The following is a 19,701-nucleotide window of genomic DNA, read 5'->3' as shown; positions in this document are numbered from 1 at the left end:
CACCCAGAATGGCCGCGGGACACATACTTCACATGAAAACCCTCTATAGGGGGCGCTGAGGCGCAGATGTGGAGGGGAAAAATTATAATACATATATTTTTAAAAAAGTATTATTAATGTCAGTTTTAATTAACACTATGTGTCTACATGTAATCTGAATTATTTAAACAACATTTCCACCAACTGACTCTCGTTCAACGTTGAATCTCGTTGCACTGACATTTCTCATCTTGGGCGCTATATATAAGCGAAATGTCCAATTGTGTATGTTGCTAAGCAGATTAATAAATATTTGGCCAACCACCATAGCCAAATTTAATATCTTATGGGCGCCAAACTGGCCAATTGTGTGTGGTTGCTAAGAAAATATAATAAATATTTGGCCAATCAGCATCACTAAATTTAATGGCTTGTGTCGCTCGTGGATTTATTTTATTTTAAGTGCTGCTGTTTTTGGTGGAAACAGAAACCCCACCGACGTTTGGGTTATATTTATTTTTTTGTCTGCTTGTGTGTTACTGGAGTAAGTTGAAGAACTTTGGAACTTTATGGTTGCTGCTCCTCCAGGCCGTTACGTCCTCGAGGTTTTCAGCTGCGGACTGACTCGCCTGTGGATCCGCTTTCAGCTCAGGTGAGCTGACGAGCTGCTTTCGGATTTATTCCGGAATGTTGTTTGTTCCTGGTGTGGAAATGAGGATGAAAATTTAAGATAAAACGAATGAGTGATGTTTGTTTGTTTGTTTATTTGTTTTAGGTTGGGGGGGGGTACAGCGGACCATGTTATAATGGTAATAGGGGAGACCGGGGCTGTTTGTAACAGTGTTCAAAGCTGCAGTCATGCTGGCGTTTTGATTTCACTTTACACATAATGAGGATCAGCCCACAGACATGAAATATTCTTTGGAGTATTCGAATGATTTGCTCAGTTAAAATAAATAAATAAATAAAAAATATATATATATAACCCTAAAATAGCAATTTACATTTTTTTTTTAAGAAAGTCTGACTCAGCTGCACACACAAGACAGAAATATTTTGGTGTTATTAGTTAGCCAAATTATTTAATTTAAATTATCCTAGCTTCTTTATTTTGCCTCCATTCCACTCAGTAATGTTCATGTAAATTATTTCCTTAATTTCTCTCTCTCTCACTCACACTCTCTATCTCTTTTTTTGAAGCTGGTGTGAACATTGTACTACTCGTATGTACATAATGTTCTTTTGTCAATTGAGGAATTTTTCCATATTTTGAAAGAGTCTAAATTTGGTGATATTTTCTGTTCTGTTAAAGGTTGGCGTCTTTGTGAAACCTATGATCTGTTTGGCTGAAGATTATGTCAGTGCAGTACAGTTTGGTGTACTTTGTGTGTAATTGGTGTCAAATTTTGAAATGTTCCTTGCTGAAGAACTTGAGTGTTGTATTGTATTTGATACTGTTCCTTTCCAACGTATAAATGAGGCCTAATATAGCTGTAAATGGTTAACTTTATCTGTGAAACTGCTGATTTTGAAAAGGACATGAAATGGTTCTTGTGGAATTGTAGTAATTTTCCAACTGTTCATTTCAATATGCCTGTACTGGACTAGGTAGGGAAATCTATTGGCACACCAGACCATGGTTTCTTAACAATCATATTGAAGTACCTATCAAAATAACACTAACGCCAAATTTGATCCACCTTGGCTTCTTGTTTGTGGTGATATAGCAAAAGTTGTTTCTTGGCTTGTGTTTTCTTTGACCTAATCCAAAATTTAAATTTCTTCTAGACATCTATCCAATTAATACTGCTATCAAACTTGATCCACCTCAGCTTCACGGTTGTTGAGATATACCAATATATATTTCAGATCATATTTTCTTGCCCTTTGACCCAATTACTCCTAATTCTAATCAGCTCTAGATAGCTGTCCAGTTAGTATTTCCACCAAATTTGAATGAAATCCCTCAAGGTGTTTTTGAGTTATCCTGCAGAAACACACATATGCCAGTGAAAACAGACCTCATTGGGATTTTTCTCGAGGAATTTTCTGTTTTCACATCTCCTTGTATTCAAACAATTCTCCCAGGATGTCGAGCAGAGAAGCACCCCGCAGCATGACGCTGCCACAGACATGCTTCGTGGTTCGGATGGTGGGTGTATGATGATTGAGAAATGCCTTTGCTCTGCTTTGGCTCAAAAAGTGATTTATTTTTCTGTCCAAAAAGCTCTTTTTTTTTTTTTTTAAATCTCATCAAGCCAAATGACTTCCAGTCACCTTTTCAGCACTGAATTATGCAGATTCTGAAGCCGTCTGGTTTGAAAGATGTTACTTTGTATTTTCATTTCAGTCAATTTATATCCTTTGTAGAGATTTCAGAATAATAAATATATTTTTTAATTCAGTGTGATTAAAAAAAATAGGGTTTTAGAAATTCACAGCACAAACACATTATTAGTGCGGTTCTATTTTGGCATTTTGCCATAATGACATCATCCACAAGGCTGTGATCGCCAGCAAAATAAATCCTGATAGGATTAATGTCATAATTAAATCATGGTTATTGCAGAAACGTCCTTATGAACGTGTTTATTTGCTCCATCCGCAACAGATAAAAAAAGAGCCAGTCCTCACCCTCTCAGTGCATTTGTACAATAAATATGTAATAGAAATCAATTTAACAAAAGCCCTAAACCTTGTTCCTCATTTCCGCAGTAGCGCTAGAAAAATAAAATTTAAAGACAATAAGAAAAAAGTCATAAATTGCGGTTATCAAACGGCTCCCTCTAAGGTTTATGGTCGAATTTCCTTCAGTGATGTGATTTCAGTTGGAACTTCCACACCAGCGAGCATAAATGGGAATGAGATTTATATTAAAATGCCGTAACTCATGGTAGATGTTGAAGTGATCAATGATTTTGTTAATTAGTTTTACTTAGCTGAGAGTGGGGAATATTGTACTTTATATTCTCCATCTTCTGCAGTAGCACCGACTCAGCACTACCTACCTGTCTATTCATGTCTATCAGTTATAAAACTTAAAGGGTTGTAAAGCTGACCCCATTTAGGTTTTTCACAGTGTTTTCACAATGTTTTTTATTCGATTTTAGTTGTTCGCCCTCAAATTTTAGCCATCTGACTTAATCTTCTCAGAAAAATGGAGTTAAACTTGAACATACTTCCTCTTTTGTTACCCAGCGCCATCAGATATGGCCATCGGGTATATAGTATGTAAAAGCTAGCGAGAAATAAACACTTCTAAAACTGAAACGCTGTTTTAGGAACTTAATAACACCTCTGAATGTTTTAAAAGCCATTTCATGGATGTTAGCATGGTGACATCACAGGATAGTAGCTAGCTGAAAACTCTGTTTTGTTTGTGTGTAAATATATCCTCTGTGATATATTATGTAAAAGCTAGCAAGAAATAAACACTTCTAAAACTGAAAACATTGTTTTAGGAACCTAATAACACCTCTGAACATTTTTACAAGCCATTTCGTGGACATTAGCATGGTGACATCACAGGGTGGTAGCTAGCTGCAAAACTTTTTTGTTTGTGTGTAAATATATCCTCTTTGTCTAGTAGAGAAGCTTGATTCTTTGACTGGACTGGGTTGCTTGACGCGACGACGTTTCGCTTCAAATCGCAGAAGCTTCCTCAGCTAAAATTCTTGCTCTGGTGGTCTGACTTCTGTCTTGACTCTTGTAGGGAAGAATAAACAGAAGCCACAAAAGCTGGAGTTTTAAACCTAACCAGATCCCTCTTACCGAGAGGCAGACTGCTATAGGCTAGTGACTAAACAATAGCTCTAAGTAGCACCTATTGTGCTGTAGTTAGCACCCTCCTAATGACAGGGTAGCTGTCCCTCCTAATGATGGGACTGGCGCCTCTCCTGACAGCTCCCTGACGACTCTTCTAATGATGTGAATGACTCATTACCATGAACAAACTACCATGACTGAAACTGCTTTGACCTGACTACCCCATTGTAAACAGGGGACAAAGTGTGTCTCAGACCCCCTCCCTGGTTAAGGCTGGGTTTCAACTGTTTCACATAAAATGTCTCCTTCACTCATCTCTCATACCATTTTCTTTCTCTGGCTAAGATTTTAACTTCCTTGTCCTCAAACGTGTGGTTAGTGTCTTTAAGGTGGAGATGAACTGCAGACTGCGGTCCACTGGCACCCTTTTCTGTGGTGCTGGTATAGCCTTTTGTACAACTGCTGCTTGGTCTCACCTATGTAGTGTTTGTTACAGTTTTCCTGACATCTGATAGAATACACTACATTGCTCTGTTTGTAACTAGGGATCCTGTCCTTAGGGTGAACTAATTTCTGTCTCAAGGTGTTAACAGGTTTAAAGTAAACTGGGATTTTGTGCTGTCTGAAGATCCTCTGTAGTTTTGCCCCTACTCCTGCTAAATAAGGGAGAGACACTCTCTTCTTCTTGGCTCCATCTCCTGTCTGTCTGGTCTCTTTGTTCTTTGAAACTTTTGCACTTTATCCAGGGACCATCGTGGGTAACCACATACTGTGAGGGCTTTCCGGACATGTTGTTGTTGTTCTTTAGCCCTTCCCTCTGTAGTTGTGGGCACCTGTAGGGCTCTGTGTTGAAGAGTCCTGATCACCCCGAACTTGTGTTCAAGGGGGTGGTTTGAGCCAAAGAGCAGATATTGGTCAGTGTGAGTGGGTTTTCTGTAAACCCCTGACTGGAGCTGCCTGTTCTCTCCAATCGTAACATCACAGTCCAAGAAGTGGTTGTTTCTGGCATCCTCACGTGTGAACTTGATATTGGAGTCCACCGAGTTGATGTGCTCTGTAAAGGCCTCCACTTCCTGTTGCTTGATTTTAACCCATGTGTCATAGACATATCTGAACCAGTGACTGGGAGCGATGCCCGTGAACGACTCCAAGGCTCTCTTCTCCACTAGCTCCATGTACAGATTGGCCACAATGGGGGATACCGGAGACCCCATCGCACAACCATGGATCTGCCTGTAGTAATTCCCCCTAAACAGGAAATACGTGGTGTTGAGACAGATCTCCAAGAGTTCGCAGATGTGGTCTGGTGTAAGTTTGGTCCTTTCAAGTAGTGATGCATCCTCCAGCAGCCTCTGCCTCACAGCTGTGACGGCCTCCACAGTGGGGATGCAGGTGAACAACGATGTCATATCAAATGACACCATAATTTCATCTGCCTCCAGTTGAAGGCCTTGATCTTGTTCCCACTAGAGGAGCCAAAATCCACTTGAGGTGCTTGGCCAAATTATAAGTGATGGAAGGCCTTCCAATGATAAATAAAAATAAAACTCACCTTTGGAACAGCTCCAGGTGTGTGTCACAGTGCAGGGCGAACACCAGCAGGAGTTGCAGCCTCTGATGTCCACCCTCTCATTCTGCAAGTGCCATGAGCTGCCACCATCAGCTTTCAAATGCCTTGTCCACCATGAAATATAACTCCCATATGGTACATGGCACATAACACACGATCACAAGCGCCACAGTCCAAAGCATTGACTGATTGCCAGGGCACACGCATGAACTACAGTGTGGTCAGCTCATAGACTTAACATCCTGGAGAGAGGAAAGGCATGGGACTCTTCTGATTGAACTGCTGTGCGTGCATGAGCTGATCACCTGATCGCTCCGCAGGTCCTGCATGAGGCTCCCTCATCTGATCGAACCACTGTGTGTGCTTGAGGCTGGATCAAATGATCACTCAGTTGTATGTGTGAACCCGTCTGGACAGTGTGCCCTGCTGTCCGCTGAACAGCTGAAATCCTGGTGGGTAAGAGAGAGAGAGTGCGCATGTGTGCAACAGGGGAGTGGGGGGCACAGATGTGTTAATGTCAGGACGTACCTTACCTCTCCTCTGGTTTCCATATTTTATCCAATATATGGACTGATGGGTGTCACACAGGGTCCCCTGACTATGGGTTTACACAATGTAGCATGGGCTGGTGGCTATTACCGGTAATAATGGCTGTGGGTGTGCACATCAGTGAGCAGATGTCCGTAATAATCTGATCACATGCAATCACATGCACTACAGTGATATGATAGTCAGGGGATTCTGGTTTTCATGTAATCAGTCCATGGGTTGGATGTCATTCGAAACCCAGCAGTGAGACATGGCAGGGCTTTAAAAGCGTGGACCACATCGCTCACTCTGCCATGCCCCCCGGTCCCCCACCATTGCTTGCTGTCTAACCACACCCCGGGTGGCGATCGGACAGCACACGTACGACAGTCGAAGTGCATCCTGGACCTGCTGCACTCCAAATGTGTGTGAATCAGTCGACACGACTTCCGCCCACTTTGTGTATTCGCACGGCATTCGTTCATGGCTGGCCCAATATTTGCCCTTCTGGGCTGTGTCTCAAATTTTGGCTTTTTTGCCCCTTCATGCTGATTCGGCTTCATTTGTGCCAACTGTGACGGGCCCTTGAGCAAACTGGCAAAGAGACTGTTGCTCTATTTACTTTTTAAATGACGTTTGACCTCAGGATGTATGTTGTACTTTGGGCTTAAAATTTTAGTTTGCATTTCCAATGCATCTTACTGCATACCTGCAGTATTTTTTGGTCAAAAAGGTGTATACTATCGCAAACACGTTGGTTGCAGTAATCGTTGATGAATTTATGCAGGTTTTACATAAGTAATTCCATTTCATGGAGTATTTATTTTTTCATAAAGCCTCTTTACCTTATTTATGGTATTTATAGTGTTCAGTGACTGTTGTATTCATATAGAAGTCTCATTGGTATGCGTTGCTTAAACATTAATTACACTCAAATGCATTCTAATTTGTCTTAATTCCTCCTTCCTTTTAACAGAAAAATTAATACTCCCCACTGATTATTCCATGGCAGGCAATTCAAAAAGCTTACAAGAAGAGGAAAATGAGCAAAGCCATTTCCACATCAACATGATTCCAACATAGTATTTTAGAACTGGCAGCTTTTGAAGACAAAAATGGAGGGGAAAATAAACGGTCACTTTTCAATTTAATTGAAAATGTTGCACAAACAAATCTTCTAGGGCATGTGACAAAAATAATGAATTGTGCACAGAAAATAATTTGGAGAAGGATGTGATACGGAAGTGCCATTTGTCCCCTTCTTTTAATATTGCGTAATATCTGCCGAGTTTACAACTTTTTATTCCAAAAAATATTTAAACTTTGGATATGCGAGTTCATGGCGTCTTGTTGTATATTGTTAAAATGTCATTTGTGGGTTTTGCTTTCGAGTATGTAAGAGGAGTGATTGAAAAGTTTTGAACCTGACCATTAATCAACCAGGACTACATCAATGTAATGTGCCATTTTTAGCATAATTACTGTGCAAGTCAACAATTTCTTTTTCCCGGCATTGCTGCAGTGGTTTCTCAGAATACACACACACACACACACACACACACACACACACACACACACACACACACACACACACACACACACACACACACACACACACACACAAAAAGGACAACCACACCCTACTTTTACTGGACCAGGCTCAAATCTTTTCAGTAGCCCATTGTTCGACTTCATATGGTTTGTCACACAAAATTCACATGGTCATTCATACAAATCAATCGCAAATACCTTGCTGATCAATATAAACTTCAGATAATCCACATAAGCTTCTTGGTTGTTGACATATATAAAAAAAAAGAAAAAAAAGTTTTTCGACCATGTTCTCATTGAACCAGCCCAGTCTCACATTTTCTTTTTTTTTTTACATGCCCCCATCACGAAAAGCACCCCATTTTCGTGACATGTTTTTTATTTTGCTATTTCTAATCCTCCCCTTCTTGTTGTGTGGGCCGCTGAAGAGGAGGTACTGCTGGCCCACCACCACCAGAGGGCGCCTCGCCTGGAGTGCGGGCTCCAGGCACCAGAGGGCGCTGCCGCCTCACAGGAGCAGCCAAGGTGACAGCCGTCACCTATCAACTGAGACAGCTGACATCCATCAGCGGAGGGGTATATCAGCTGGACGGCATCTCCACCTCATTGCCGAGATATCGCTCTACTAAGGAGGTAACGTACTCAGCCAGTCGCTTCATTTCAGAGGAATAACACTTTATTGCTTGTGCCTAAGACAGCTGAAGACTGTATTGGACATATATCGGATAAGTACCCATATTCCTACACTGCAGTGTTGTTTTTGATTAGAGGTGGAGGTGGTGTTTCCACCCTACGTGTTGCTGGGTGCAGCCGCACCCACATCTGACTGTTTCTGTTCCTCGCCAGCAGTACCGGATCCGACGAGCGGAGGCAGTGGCCACCTGGGAGTTCGGGACTTGGCGGCTCCAGTATTCCCGGGGTTCGGTGGCAGAGGAAATCGGGTGGTTCCGGTTCGACTCGGACAGACGTCTCCTATCGTCGAGCCTGCCCACACGACACCATTGGAATTGGTTTATTTCCACAATTGTGATCTGTTGTGTTTGTTGTGCGTGTTCACAACAGTAAAGCCTTGTTATTTGACTTTCTTCATTGTCCGTTCATTTGCGCCCCCTGTTGTGGGTCCGTGTTCCTCACTTTCCCCAACAGGATATCTCGGCCAACGTCATGGATCCCGAGGGGCGTCAACAGGCTGTTGAACGGCCAATGGAAGAACAGGGCGCACAGGCGCCCGCAGGAGGAGTGATCGGGGAGTTGCAGCGGATCCTCACTACTTTCACGGCTCGGTTGGATCTTATGACTGAGCAGAACGTCCTCCTTAACCGCAGGGTGGAAGCTCTCGCCGCGCAGGTGGAGGCGCGCCCCCAGGGCGCTGCTGCAGCTCCCCCTCCTGTCGACCCTGTGCGTAATATTGACGTTCCACAGGTCGTTCAACGACCCCCCCCACCTTCCCCGGAAGCATACATAAGCCCTCCAGAGCCGTACGGAGGTTGTGTGGAGACGTGCGCGGATTTCCTTATGCAGTGTTCGCTCGTCTTCACACAACGCCCTGTTATGTACGCGACCGATGCTAGCAATTAGCTTATGTAATAAACCTGCTTCGCGGCGAGGCACACGCTTGGGCTACAGCGCTCTGGGAGCAGAATTCATGGCTCCTTCAGACATATGATGGGTTTGTGAGGGAGTTCAGAACCGTGTTCGATCACCCTAATAGAGGAGAAACCGCTTCAGCCGTGCTACTGTCAATGAGACAGGGGCGTCGGAGCGCAGCTGCCTATGCACTCGACTTCCGCATCGCGGCTGCGAGGTCCGGCTGGAATAGCACTGCCCTCCGCGCCGCCTTTGTAAATGGACTGTCATTGGTTCTTAAGGAGCACCTGGTGGCTAAGGACGAACCGCGGGATTTAGATGGGCTCATCGATCTTGTCATACGGTTAGACAACCGGTTAGAAGAACGTCGGCGGGAACGAGACGAAGGGCGTGGCCGGGCACGCGCCGTCCCTCTCCCTTCCGGTTCCGACCGCGCTCCGCCTTCCCCACGCTCCACGGCCCCTGCGCTCCGTGTGGCTACAGCTCCCCCTGCTGACGAAGCTATGGACACGAGCAGGGCAACATTTAGGGCACCAGATGCACAGAGGAGGCGGGCCCACAGAGTATGTTTTGTTTGTGGCTCGATAGAGCACCAAGTGAGAGACTGCCCCGAGCGGTTAAACACCAACGCCCGCCCCTAGAGACTGGGCTAGGGGTGGGCCAAGACATTCACGTGGGACACACCCACATCGCCACACGACTCCCAGTTACGATCCTTTATGAGGACTCAACCCTGAAGGCCCCAGCACTGGTGGACACGGGCTCAGAGGGGAATCTGTTGGACAGCAGATGGGCCAGGGAGATAGGGCTCCCTCTGGTGGCGCTTACCTCGCCTGTGCAGGTTCGAGCACTAGATGGCTCCCTACTCCCTCCAATCACGCATAAGACACCACCTGTAACTCTGGTGGTGTCCGGAAATCACCGGGAGGAGATCGAGTTTTTTGTGACTCCTGCTACCTCCCGAGTGGTTTTAGGGTTCCCCTGGATGTTGAAACACAATCCCCGGATCGATTGGCCGTCTGGGGTAGTAGTACAGTGGAGCGAGACCTGCCATCGGGTGTGTTTAGGTTCCTCGGTTCCTCCCGGCTCCCAGGCTAAGGAGGAGGTCAGAGTCCCGCCCAATCTGGGGACGGTGCCGGTGGAGTACCATGACCTTGTCGACGTGTTCAGCAAGGATCTGGCGCTCACCCTTCCCCCCCACCGTCCTTATGATTGTGCCATTGATTTGGTTCCGGGCAGTGAGTTCCCGTCCAGCAGGCTGTACAACCTCTCACGGCCTGAGCGCGAATCAATGGAGACCTACATCCGGGACTCGTTAGCCGCCGGGTTGATCCGGAATTCCACCTCCCCGATGGGTGCAGGTTTCTTTTTTGTGGGTAAAAAAGACGGCGGACTTCGTCCATGCATTGATTACAGGGGACTGAACGAAATCACGGTTCGCAATCGATACCCGTTGCCCCTGTTGGATTCGGTGTTCACACCCCTGCATGGAGCCCGTATTTTCACCAAGCTCGATCTTAGAAATGCATATCACCTGGTTCGGATCCGGAAGGGAGACGAGTGGAAGACGGCATTTAACACCCCCTTAGGTCACTTTGAGTACCTGGTCATGCCGTTCGGTCTCACAAACGCTCCCGCGATGTTCCAAGCGTTGGTTAACGATGTCTTGCGGGATTTCCTGCACCGGTTCGTCTTCGTATACCTGGACGATATACTCATCTTTTCTCCGGACCCTGAGACCCATGTTAAGCATGTACGTCAGGTCCTACAGCGGTTGTTGGAGAACCGGCTGTTTGTGAAGGGCGAGAAGTGTGAGTTCCACCGCACGTCTTTGTCCTTCCTGGGGTTCATCATCTCCTCCAACTCCGTCGCTCCTGACCCGGCCAAGGTTGCGGCGGTGAGAGACTGGCCCCAACCCACAAGCCGTAGGAAGCTGCAACAGTTCCTCGGCTTCGCTAATTTCTATAGGAGGTTCATTAAGGGCTACAGTCAGGTAGCTAGCCCCCTGACAGCCCTGACCTCGCCAAAAGTTCCCTTCACCTGGTCGGATCGTTGTGATGCCGCGTTCAAGGAGTTGAAACGGCGCTTCTCGTCTGCACCCGTTCTGGTGCAGCCCGATCCTAGTCGCCAGTTAGTGGTTGAAGTGGACGCCTCGGACTCAGGGATAGGAGCCGTGCTGTCCCAGAGCGGGAAGACCGATAAGGTCCTTCACCCGTGTGCCTATTTTTCCCGCAGGTTGACCCCGGCCGAACGGAACTATGACGTCGGCAATCGAGAACTCCTTGCGGTGAAAGAGGCTCTTGAGGAGTGGAGACATCTGTTGGAGGGAACGTCCGTGCCATTCACGGTTTTCACTGACCACCGGAACCTGGAGTATATCAGGACCGCCAAGCGGCTGAATCCCAGGCAAGCCCGCTGGTCACTGTTCTTCGGCCGTTTTGACTTCCGGATCACCTACCGTCCCGGGACCAAAAATCAAAGATCGAATGCTTTGTCCCGGGTACATGAAGACGAAGTCAGAACGGAGTCGTCGGATCCCCCGGATCCCATCATCCCGGAGTCCACTATCGTGGCCACCCTCACCTGGGACGTGGAGAAGACCGTCCGGGAGGCCCTGGCACGAAGCCCGGACCCCGGAACCGGGCCGAAGAATAGGCTCTACGTCCCACCAGAAGCAAGGGCTGCGGTCCTGGACTTCTGTCACGGTTCTAAGCTCTCCTGTCATCCTGGGGTGCGAAGAACCGTGGCAGTCGTCCGGCAGCGCTTCTGGTGGGCATCCCTGGAGACCGACATCCGGGATTATATCCAGGCCTGTACCACCTGCGCCAGGGGCAAAGCCGACCACCGCAAGTCCTCGGGATTGCTACAGCCGCTGCCCGTACCTCATCGCCCCTGGTCTCACATCGGCCTGGATTTTGTCACGGGCCTCCCGCCGTCCCAGGGAAACACCGTCATCCTCACGATAGTGGACCGATTCTCCAAGGCGGCCCACTTCGTGGCCCTCCCGAAGCTCCCAACGGCCCAGGAGACAGCGGACCTCCTGGTCCGCCACGTTGTCCGGCCGCATGGGATACCATCAGACATCGTCTCCGATCGCGGTCCCCAGTTCTCCTCGCACATCTGGAGGAGCTTTTGCCGGGAACTGGGGGCCACGGTCAGTCTCTCGTCCGGGTATCACCCCCAAACCAACGGGCAAGCAGAATGGGCCAATCAAGAGATGGAGCAGACACTACGTTGTGTGACAGCCGCGCACCCGGCGGCCTGGAGTACTCATCTGGCCTGGATCGATTACGCCCACAACAGTCAAGTGTCGTCAGCCACCGGCCTCTCCTCTTTTGAGGTGTGTTTGGGGTATCAGCCCCCATTATTTCCGGTGGTTGAGGGAGAGGTCGGTGTGCCCTCGGTCCAGGCCCACCTGCGGAAGTGCCGTCGGGTGTGGCGTGCCGCCCGTTCTGCTTTGTTGAGGGCCCGGTCGAGCGCTAAGACCCATGCAGACCGGCGGCGGACCCCGGCCCCTACGTATCGCCCCGGGCAGGAAGTGTGGTTGTCCACCAAGGACATTCCACTGCAAGTGGCCTCCCCGAAATTGAAAGATCGATACATAGGACCATACAAGATCCTCAAAATCGTCAATCCCGCCGCAGTGAGGCTTCAGCTTCCGGCCTCACTGCGGATCCATCCTGTGTTCCATGTGTCAAAACTCAAACCGCATCACACCTCGCCCCTCTGTACTCCCGGTCCGGCGCCACCTCCTGCCCGGATCATCGATGGCGAGCCGGCTTGGACTGTGCGCCGGCTTCTGGATGTCCGACGGATGGGGCCGGGGCTTTCAATACCTGGTGGACTGGGAGGGGTACGGCCCTGAAGAACGCTCCTGGGTGAAGAAGAGGTTCATCCTGGACCCGGCCCTCCTGGCCGACTTCTACCGCCGCCACCCGGACAAGCCCGGTCGGGCGCCAGGAGGCGCCCGTTGAGGGGGGGGTCCTGTTGTGTGGGCCGCTGAAGAGGAGGTACTGCTGGCCCACCACCACCAGAGGGCGCCTCGCCTGGAGTGTGGGCTCCAGGCACCAGAGGGCGCTGCCGCCTCACAGGAGCAGCCAAGGTGACAGCCGTCACCTATCAACTGAGACAGCTGACATCCATCAGCGGAGGGGTATATCAGCTGGACGGCATCTCCACCTCATTGCCGAGATATCGCTCTACTAAGGAGGTAACGTACTCAGCCAGTCGCTTCATTTCAGAGGAATAACACTTTATTGCTTGTGCCTAAGACAGCTGAAGACTGTATTGGACATATATCGGATAAGTACCCATATTCCTACACTGCAGTGTTGTTTTGATTAGAGGTGGAGGTGGTGTTTCCACCCTACGTGTTGCTGGGTGCAGCCGCACCCACATCTGACTGTTTCTGTTCCTCGCCAGCAGTACCGGATCCGACGAGCGGAGGCAGTGGCCACCTGGGAGTTCGGGACTTGGCGGCTCCAGTATTCCCGGGGTTCGGTGGCAGAGGAAATCGGGTGGTTCCGGTTCGACTCGGACAGACGTCTCCTATCGTCGAGCCTGCCCACACGACACCATTGGAATTGGTTTATTTCCACAATTGTGATCTGTTGTGTTTGTTGTGCGTGTTCACAACAGTAAAGCCTTGTTATTTGACTTTCTTCATTGTCCGTTCATTTGCGCCCCCTGTTGTGGGTCCGTGTTCCTCACTTTCCCCAACACTTCTCCTAACTAACTATAACCACAGAGTAAGCATCTACCCTTCCCTAACCCTAAACCCCCAGACCCCCTGTTACCCCATATGCTGTTCCCCATCATGAAATGACTTCATGCCCCATCACAAAAAGCGGCCCTTTTCGTGACAAGATTTTTTATTTTGTTATTCATAATCCTTTCCCTTCTCCTAACTCTAACAATAGGGCAAGTGTCTACCCTCCCCTAACCCCTCCAGTCTCCCCGTCACCCCACATTTCATGCCCCCGTCACAAAATGACTTTGTGGCACGTCAAGAAAAGTAGCCTATTTTCGCGACCTTTTTTTTTTTGCCATTTATAATCCTCCCCTTTTCTTAACTCTAACAATAACCATAGCCTAAGTGTCTACCCTCCCCTACCCTAACCCCCAGAACCCCTCTGTCACCGCACATTTCATGCCCCCATCATGAAATGTCTTCAGGCCCGTCACAAAAAGCACCCCAATTTCGTGACACTTTTTTTTTTTGCCATTTATAATCCTTCCCTTCTGCTAACACTAACCATAACCCCTCCGGACCACCCTTCACCCCACATTTCGTGCCCTCATCACAAAAGCGCCCCATTTCCGTGCCCCTGGCATGAACCCATAGATTAATGTATTTTTCATAATGCCACCACAAACTACTGTGAGACTGGGTTGCATTGAACATTGTCGAAGAACATCTACTCCAACATCTCATCACTTCGATATCTTTCCAAATAACATTCCCACCAAGTTTGATCCCTCAAGTCTTTTTGATCATTGCAAAAAACAAACAAAACATGGTGTATTTAAATGCACTGGCGAGACGTTTAAGTTTTCCATGTTATATTTTAATTTCTTCAGAGACAAAAATGACAAGCAATTTATTTACAGAAACCTGTACAAAAGCAAAATTAAATTATGTAAAATATCTCATAAATAGAAGTGGACTTGGGTTCAATACACTTTGCCATGTTCACCTAAGCTGCGTGCATAGTGACTCATTAAAAACAATGATAAATTTGTTCCTCGGTTTTCTATATCAACATCCAAGTCTCCGGACAAATAGTAATGTTAATATTAACACATCTGTTTACATGCTTGTGTAAACAGATGTGTTTTTGCAATGCTTTGTGAAAGGAGGAGAGCAGGGATCGAACGTACACCTCAGATGAGATTTAAGCAGTTTGACGGCGGGTGTTGAGTCTACAAAGGATCTGCCGTCATCTACTTTTAAGTACGTCACTTCAGAAAGAATGCAGTGAAGGTGTTGATGTATGGCTTCTTTTTTGCCGTCTGATGTTTCTTCAGATTTACTCAACAGCCGTTTGTTTTCTTATTATCTGATGTTCAGACTCATGGCATTATAGCCAACATCACATATTTTTGTCAGACAGCTTTTCGTCATTTGCATCACGTGGATCAACTCAAGCTGAGGTGTGCCATCCGTCAGCTGCTCTCCCTTCCAGTTTTTTCCACCCATGTTGCACTTCTTTTCGTAAACTGTCACATTTGCATCTTTTGTTACTAGGCTCTCTAGAACCTAAGCAACCGTCTCCATGTGATTTGTGATTTTTTTTTTTGTGTGTGTCTAGTTTATATGTCCCTGCTATCTTTTTATGCTTCTAAATGCAGTCGTAAAACTTGTTTCATGCACCTTGATGTCAAACATGTACATGAGTGGAACACGACCCAAAAAATAATAATAATTAAATGTAGAAATCCAGTATGTTGTTATTATTCCTACAACAAGCAACTTTTGAGTGTCCTCATTTAGAAACATAAAACATGATGTTACAAATGATATTTCAACAATATAGCTGATCCCAGTGAACAAAAAGCTCACTATATTTTGACAGGGCATCCTCCAACAAACCTTTGACATCATTGGGTTTTTTATATCTAGGATAAGCAAAATGTATCTCTGCCTGTCCTTAACTGAATCTCCCATCCACTTTTAAAAGCAAGATAACAGTTTATGCACCATTCCAAACCAACATGTAATCATACCAATCGGTATAAAAAGGCACAATTGCATATTTGCATTCACTCAATTTTTTTTTCTTTTTTGTGTGTATTTTTTTCTTTTTTCAGACGCACTCTAAATATACAAACTGGCACCAGATAAAGAAAAAGATAAACACATACAGTAGTACAATATATATGTTTTGTCATGAGGTGTTTAGACTATTGTGTAACAATATGGTTTTTAAAAAAGTAAAACATGCCAACAACATTTTGTGATGTAAAATTTTGTCTAAAAGTAACATTTCAAAGATTTGTTGGAAAACGATGGTTAAAAAATTGTTGTTAGGAAACTGGTGTGGTATGATGTACTAGGTTGTACTACATGGCTAACATGTTGTTAGGTATAGCTAACGCAAGCAACGAGGTGGATTTCTGTGTTTACAGGGATAACTTTTTTTACATTTTATTTTGCATTTTTTTAGTTTTCCTTTGCATTACATGAAGTTCCCTTTAAACGTGCAGTAAAAAGTAAATATTCATGTGTACAGTCGGTAAGTATAGGAGCACTTTCCTTCGAACAACGAATAATACTTACAGACTATAGATTAACGGGATGCAAGAAAAAACAGCTCCGTTCAAACCAAAAAGGGGTTTTGTCAACATAGAAAAACATTGCATCTGATAATCATTTGTTTTTATTACAGTCATGAGAGCGTGTGCCCTGTGTGAGGAAGGCGCCATATCCCAACATTATCATGTGTCCATGTGCATGTTACCATTAAGGATGTAATGGATGTTTCGTTGACAAGTCACATTCTTATTGTTAGTTTCAATCCTTCATTTAAAAACTGCACATCTGTTTGAAAAGCAGAAAGCTATTTTTGCACGGAACTACGAACTCTTTGTCCTACTCATGAAGCTTTCATTTCGCACCTTCAGTTCAAAGTTAACAGAACTGCAAGTACAGACTTTGCTTTTTGTTTGTTTGATTGTTCTTCGATGAGCTGATTCGTACATTCATGCTCAATAATGCCATCGTCACGTCCTTCGACAAGCACCGTCTACAAGTGCTAAAGTGATTCCCGGACAACGATTACGTGGGTTAAGGTTTGAGGAAGAAGCGAGAAACAAGTTGATGCTTGTTGGTCACATATACACTATGATATTTATTGCTCAGTCTGTCACACATCAAAAAAGGAATAACACTAAAAAAAATTAACTAAAAAAAAGCTGTCCTTGGGACTGTCTTAGGACTAGCTCAGCCATATTTATGCCCTCTTAAGCCTATTATTGGTGTACATCTACACAGTAAATATACATAGACATACACACTATTTATACTGCATATCTGGTCCATACACATACTAATCTGTCAAATTGTAAATCATGCTACAAGCTGTGCTTGTCCATGATTTTCAGTCCAACAGCACAGCATAGTCACTGGCTTCTGTTAAATGTATCTTTATTTTCCCAGTATGTGCATGTGAGAGGGTACTGGAGAGTGTGTAAGTAAGCAAAGTTTGTAAAAAACAAAAAAACACACTATACGAAAATGGGTAAGCATTACAACTTGATATATAACCAGTGGCAATCCACTGCACAACCATGTACACATGCTTTTCCAGCCAGTGCGGTGATAGGTCATAGCTCTACGATCTTGCATCTCGTGAGGGGGTTCGGTCCCGTCAATCAATGACAAAGACTTAAGGGAGACAGTGAGGTGAAGTGAGTGATGGCAATAAGCACGGTTGCTGTGGATGCTTCTGTACAATGAGTGACTTGTCAACTTGTAGAGTTTACACATGGGTAAGTGATGTGTTCAGTACCGTACCAGTATGGGGATAGTTTGAACCACTGTGATGCTGCAGCAAATTCCATCGGCCCCTCTTGTCCAACATTTATAAGAGGTGGCTGAGACAGGTCTTGGTTTGGGGGCAAGAAATGTTTAAAGCTCAGTCCTTCCCAACCCTAGGAATTTGTAAGTTGGTTGGGTTTTTGGTCTATTGTTGACCAGTGTTCATCACAATCAAGATGACACAATCTATGAACGGACACGGCAGCGTCCAGTATGTTGTTGCAGCCACGTGACATCCTGGTCAAAGTGTTCCATAGTATTAAACAAGCTCATAACTGGACACACTATGAAGTCAAAACAGTTGCTAGAAAAACATGAACCCAAAAAAAGGAATGGTCCATTTTGTACACATCATTTGGGAAGGGGCCAACTGGAGTTAATTCATGCATGAACTGTGTACAGTGTGGAAAATGGGTTGGGTTTCTTTTTTATACAAATTGTCTGTCAGGCAGCAGATCATGTTCCAAGAGCCCAACGATCCAGTAAACTTTAATCCCAAATTCTCTGAATGACTTCAATACTTCCCTAATCCCTTTCCTCCTACTACCAGCTCACAGTCAGAGCCAGCACTTTTTAAAATGGTACTACGTCTATATATCCACTTAGATTTTATGATAAGAAGCAGTTGTAGTTGTCTTTGGAGAAAGGTTGGTCCTATCTGTAATGGTTGTGGTAAGCAACTGTTGTATTCTAATGGATGGGTGTCTAACCCACTCAGCTCACAGGTACACCTCTCTTCGTGTTAGAGTACCACAGGAAGTTGGTTTGTACTCCCCAGTGGGAGCCAAAGGGATCTCCTCAGTTGGATGGCCCAGCACCTCCTCCCCACCTCCAGGCGAGCCGTAGGAAGGGGAGCCGAAAGCCTCGTAAGAGGAGGAGGAGGAGGACATCTTGTTGAGCAGGTTGCGATTGCGGTCGCCCATCATGTGAGCGACAGTGGGGTCTCCATTGGCCATGGCGGCCATGGCGAGGGTCTCCTGGCTGCCGGGCTGGTCAGCACTGCTGCTGCCACTGCTGCTGCCATTGCCGCTCATGAAAGTGGAAAGCTTTGGTTGTTGGGGGTTGGAGGTTGACTTAGATGGCCGTCGCTCGGGAGACGTCCGCACTGGCATCCAGCATGAGTCCGAATGGCCATACTCGTCGCATTCCCGGGTGCACTTGCCAGTCATGGCTACGTCAGGCAAAGGCCGGGAGTCTGGAGGGAGAAATGAACAGGAAAAAAAACATAAATGCTATTGTTTGTTTCTTTAAACTAGGGTATTAAATGATAATGTTGAATTTCCTAAACTGTTTGCTGCGGTTGGGTGTTATGAATGCCTCCGTTAGATGCGTGAGTCTGTATTTGCCCCTAATGAGGTGATCACAGCATCTGAAGGTTAATGTTTAACGTAAAAAACTTAAACTAATAAAATTTACATATTTTCAGATATTCATGTTGTGAATTTTATCACTGCTGAATGTTATCAACGTTGATAAAATTTCATTTTTCATGCATGGAACATACCACAAAAAGGAACGGTGACAGAAAATAAACATTTAAGACTCCAGTGGCTACAACAACAGCCTCAAACTAAAAAAACAACAAGACAAAATAGTAGCATGAATCAGCTGAAATAATGTCATGCTTAAAAAAAAGTGTTTGAAAACTTGAGAAGTTGTGTGCTTTTTCTGGTTGCCCTGAACTGAAATTTAAAATCTGCAAGTAGCCTCTTTGTGAGCATAGAAACCGTGATAGATGCTTAACACGCTATTTTGGTATCTAGTGATTGATGGGTGGCAATCACATCCTGATCCAAGTAGCTTAATAGCTTTGAGTGGCTCATTCAGCCTGAGCTCCTGTTAAATCCACTAATAGTGGTCTTAACCAACTACGTAGCTCTGGGCCGGCCTCAGATTATCCAAGTCAAACTGCATTCTTCTGGAAGGCAAATTATGTGCTTACAGATTTAAAGATACCAAACTACCACTGACTATTACTGGAGACTGCAAGGGTCTATTTCAGTGTGACGCTCGAATGGTAATCTGAAGTACTTTCAACAAAATCCAACAAAACCAAAAAGTAAACAAGGAAGGTAACTTTTCACAATTTTGAGAAAAAGTTTCAGCATTGTCACCATAATATCCAGAGTATAAATCCTATTTTTTCCTGTTTTTTTTATTTTTACATTTTTCTGGGTGCAAC

General features: G+C 45.6%; 1 protein-coding gene across 5 annotated transcripts in view; it reads right to left on the bottom strand.

Annotated features, from left to right (window-relative positions):
* Positions 1-15,588: 15,588 nt before the first annotated feature.
* pcdh7b (protocadherin 7b) overlaps positions 15,589-19,701 on the bottom strand; it is a 268,609-nt gene continuing 264,496 nt past the window's right edge. For 3 of the 5 annotated variants that reach the window (XM_034164715.1, XM_034164716.1, XM_034164717.1), the window contains exon 3: positions 15,589-18,714. In XM_034164715.1, the coding sequence (XP_034020606.1) occupies positions 18,239-18,714 (476 nt within the window). In that variant the 3' untranslated portion in view covers positions 15,589-18,238. The remainder of the gene's footprint in view (positions 18,715-19,701) is intronic. The other 2 variants (XM_034164720.1, XM_034164718.1) reach the window with 2 other exon arrangements.

This window comes from Thalassophryne amazonica, chromosome 23 (assembly GCF_902500255.1).
Source record: "Thalassophryne amazonica chromosome 23, fThaAma1.1, whole genome shotgun sequence".
Classification (NCBI taxonomy): Eukaryota; Metazoa; Chordata; class Actinopteri; order Batrachoidiformes; family Batrachoididae; genus Thalassophryne; species Thalassophryne amazonica.
Note: the sequence above shows the minus strand (reverse complement) of the source record. Positions and strands in the feature narration are given on the sequence as shown.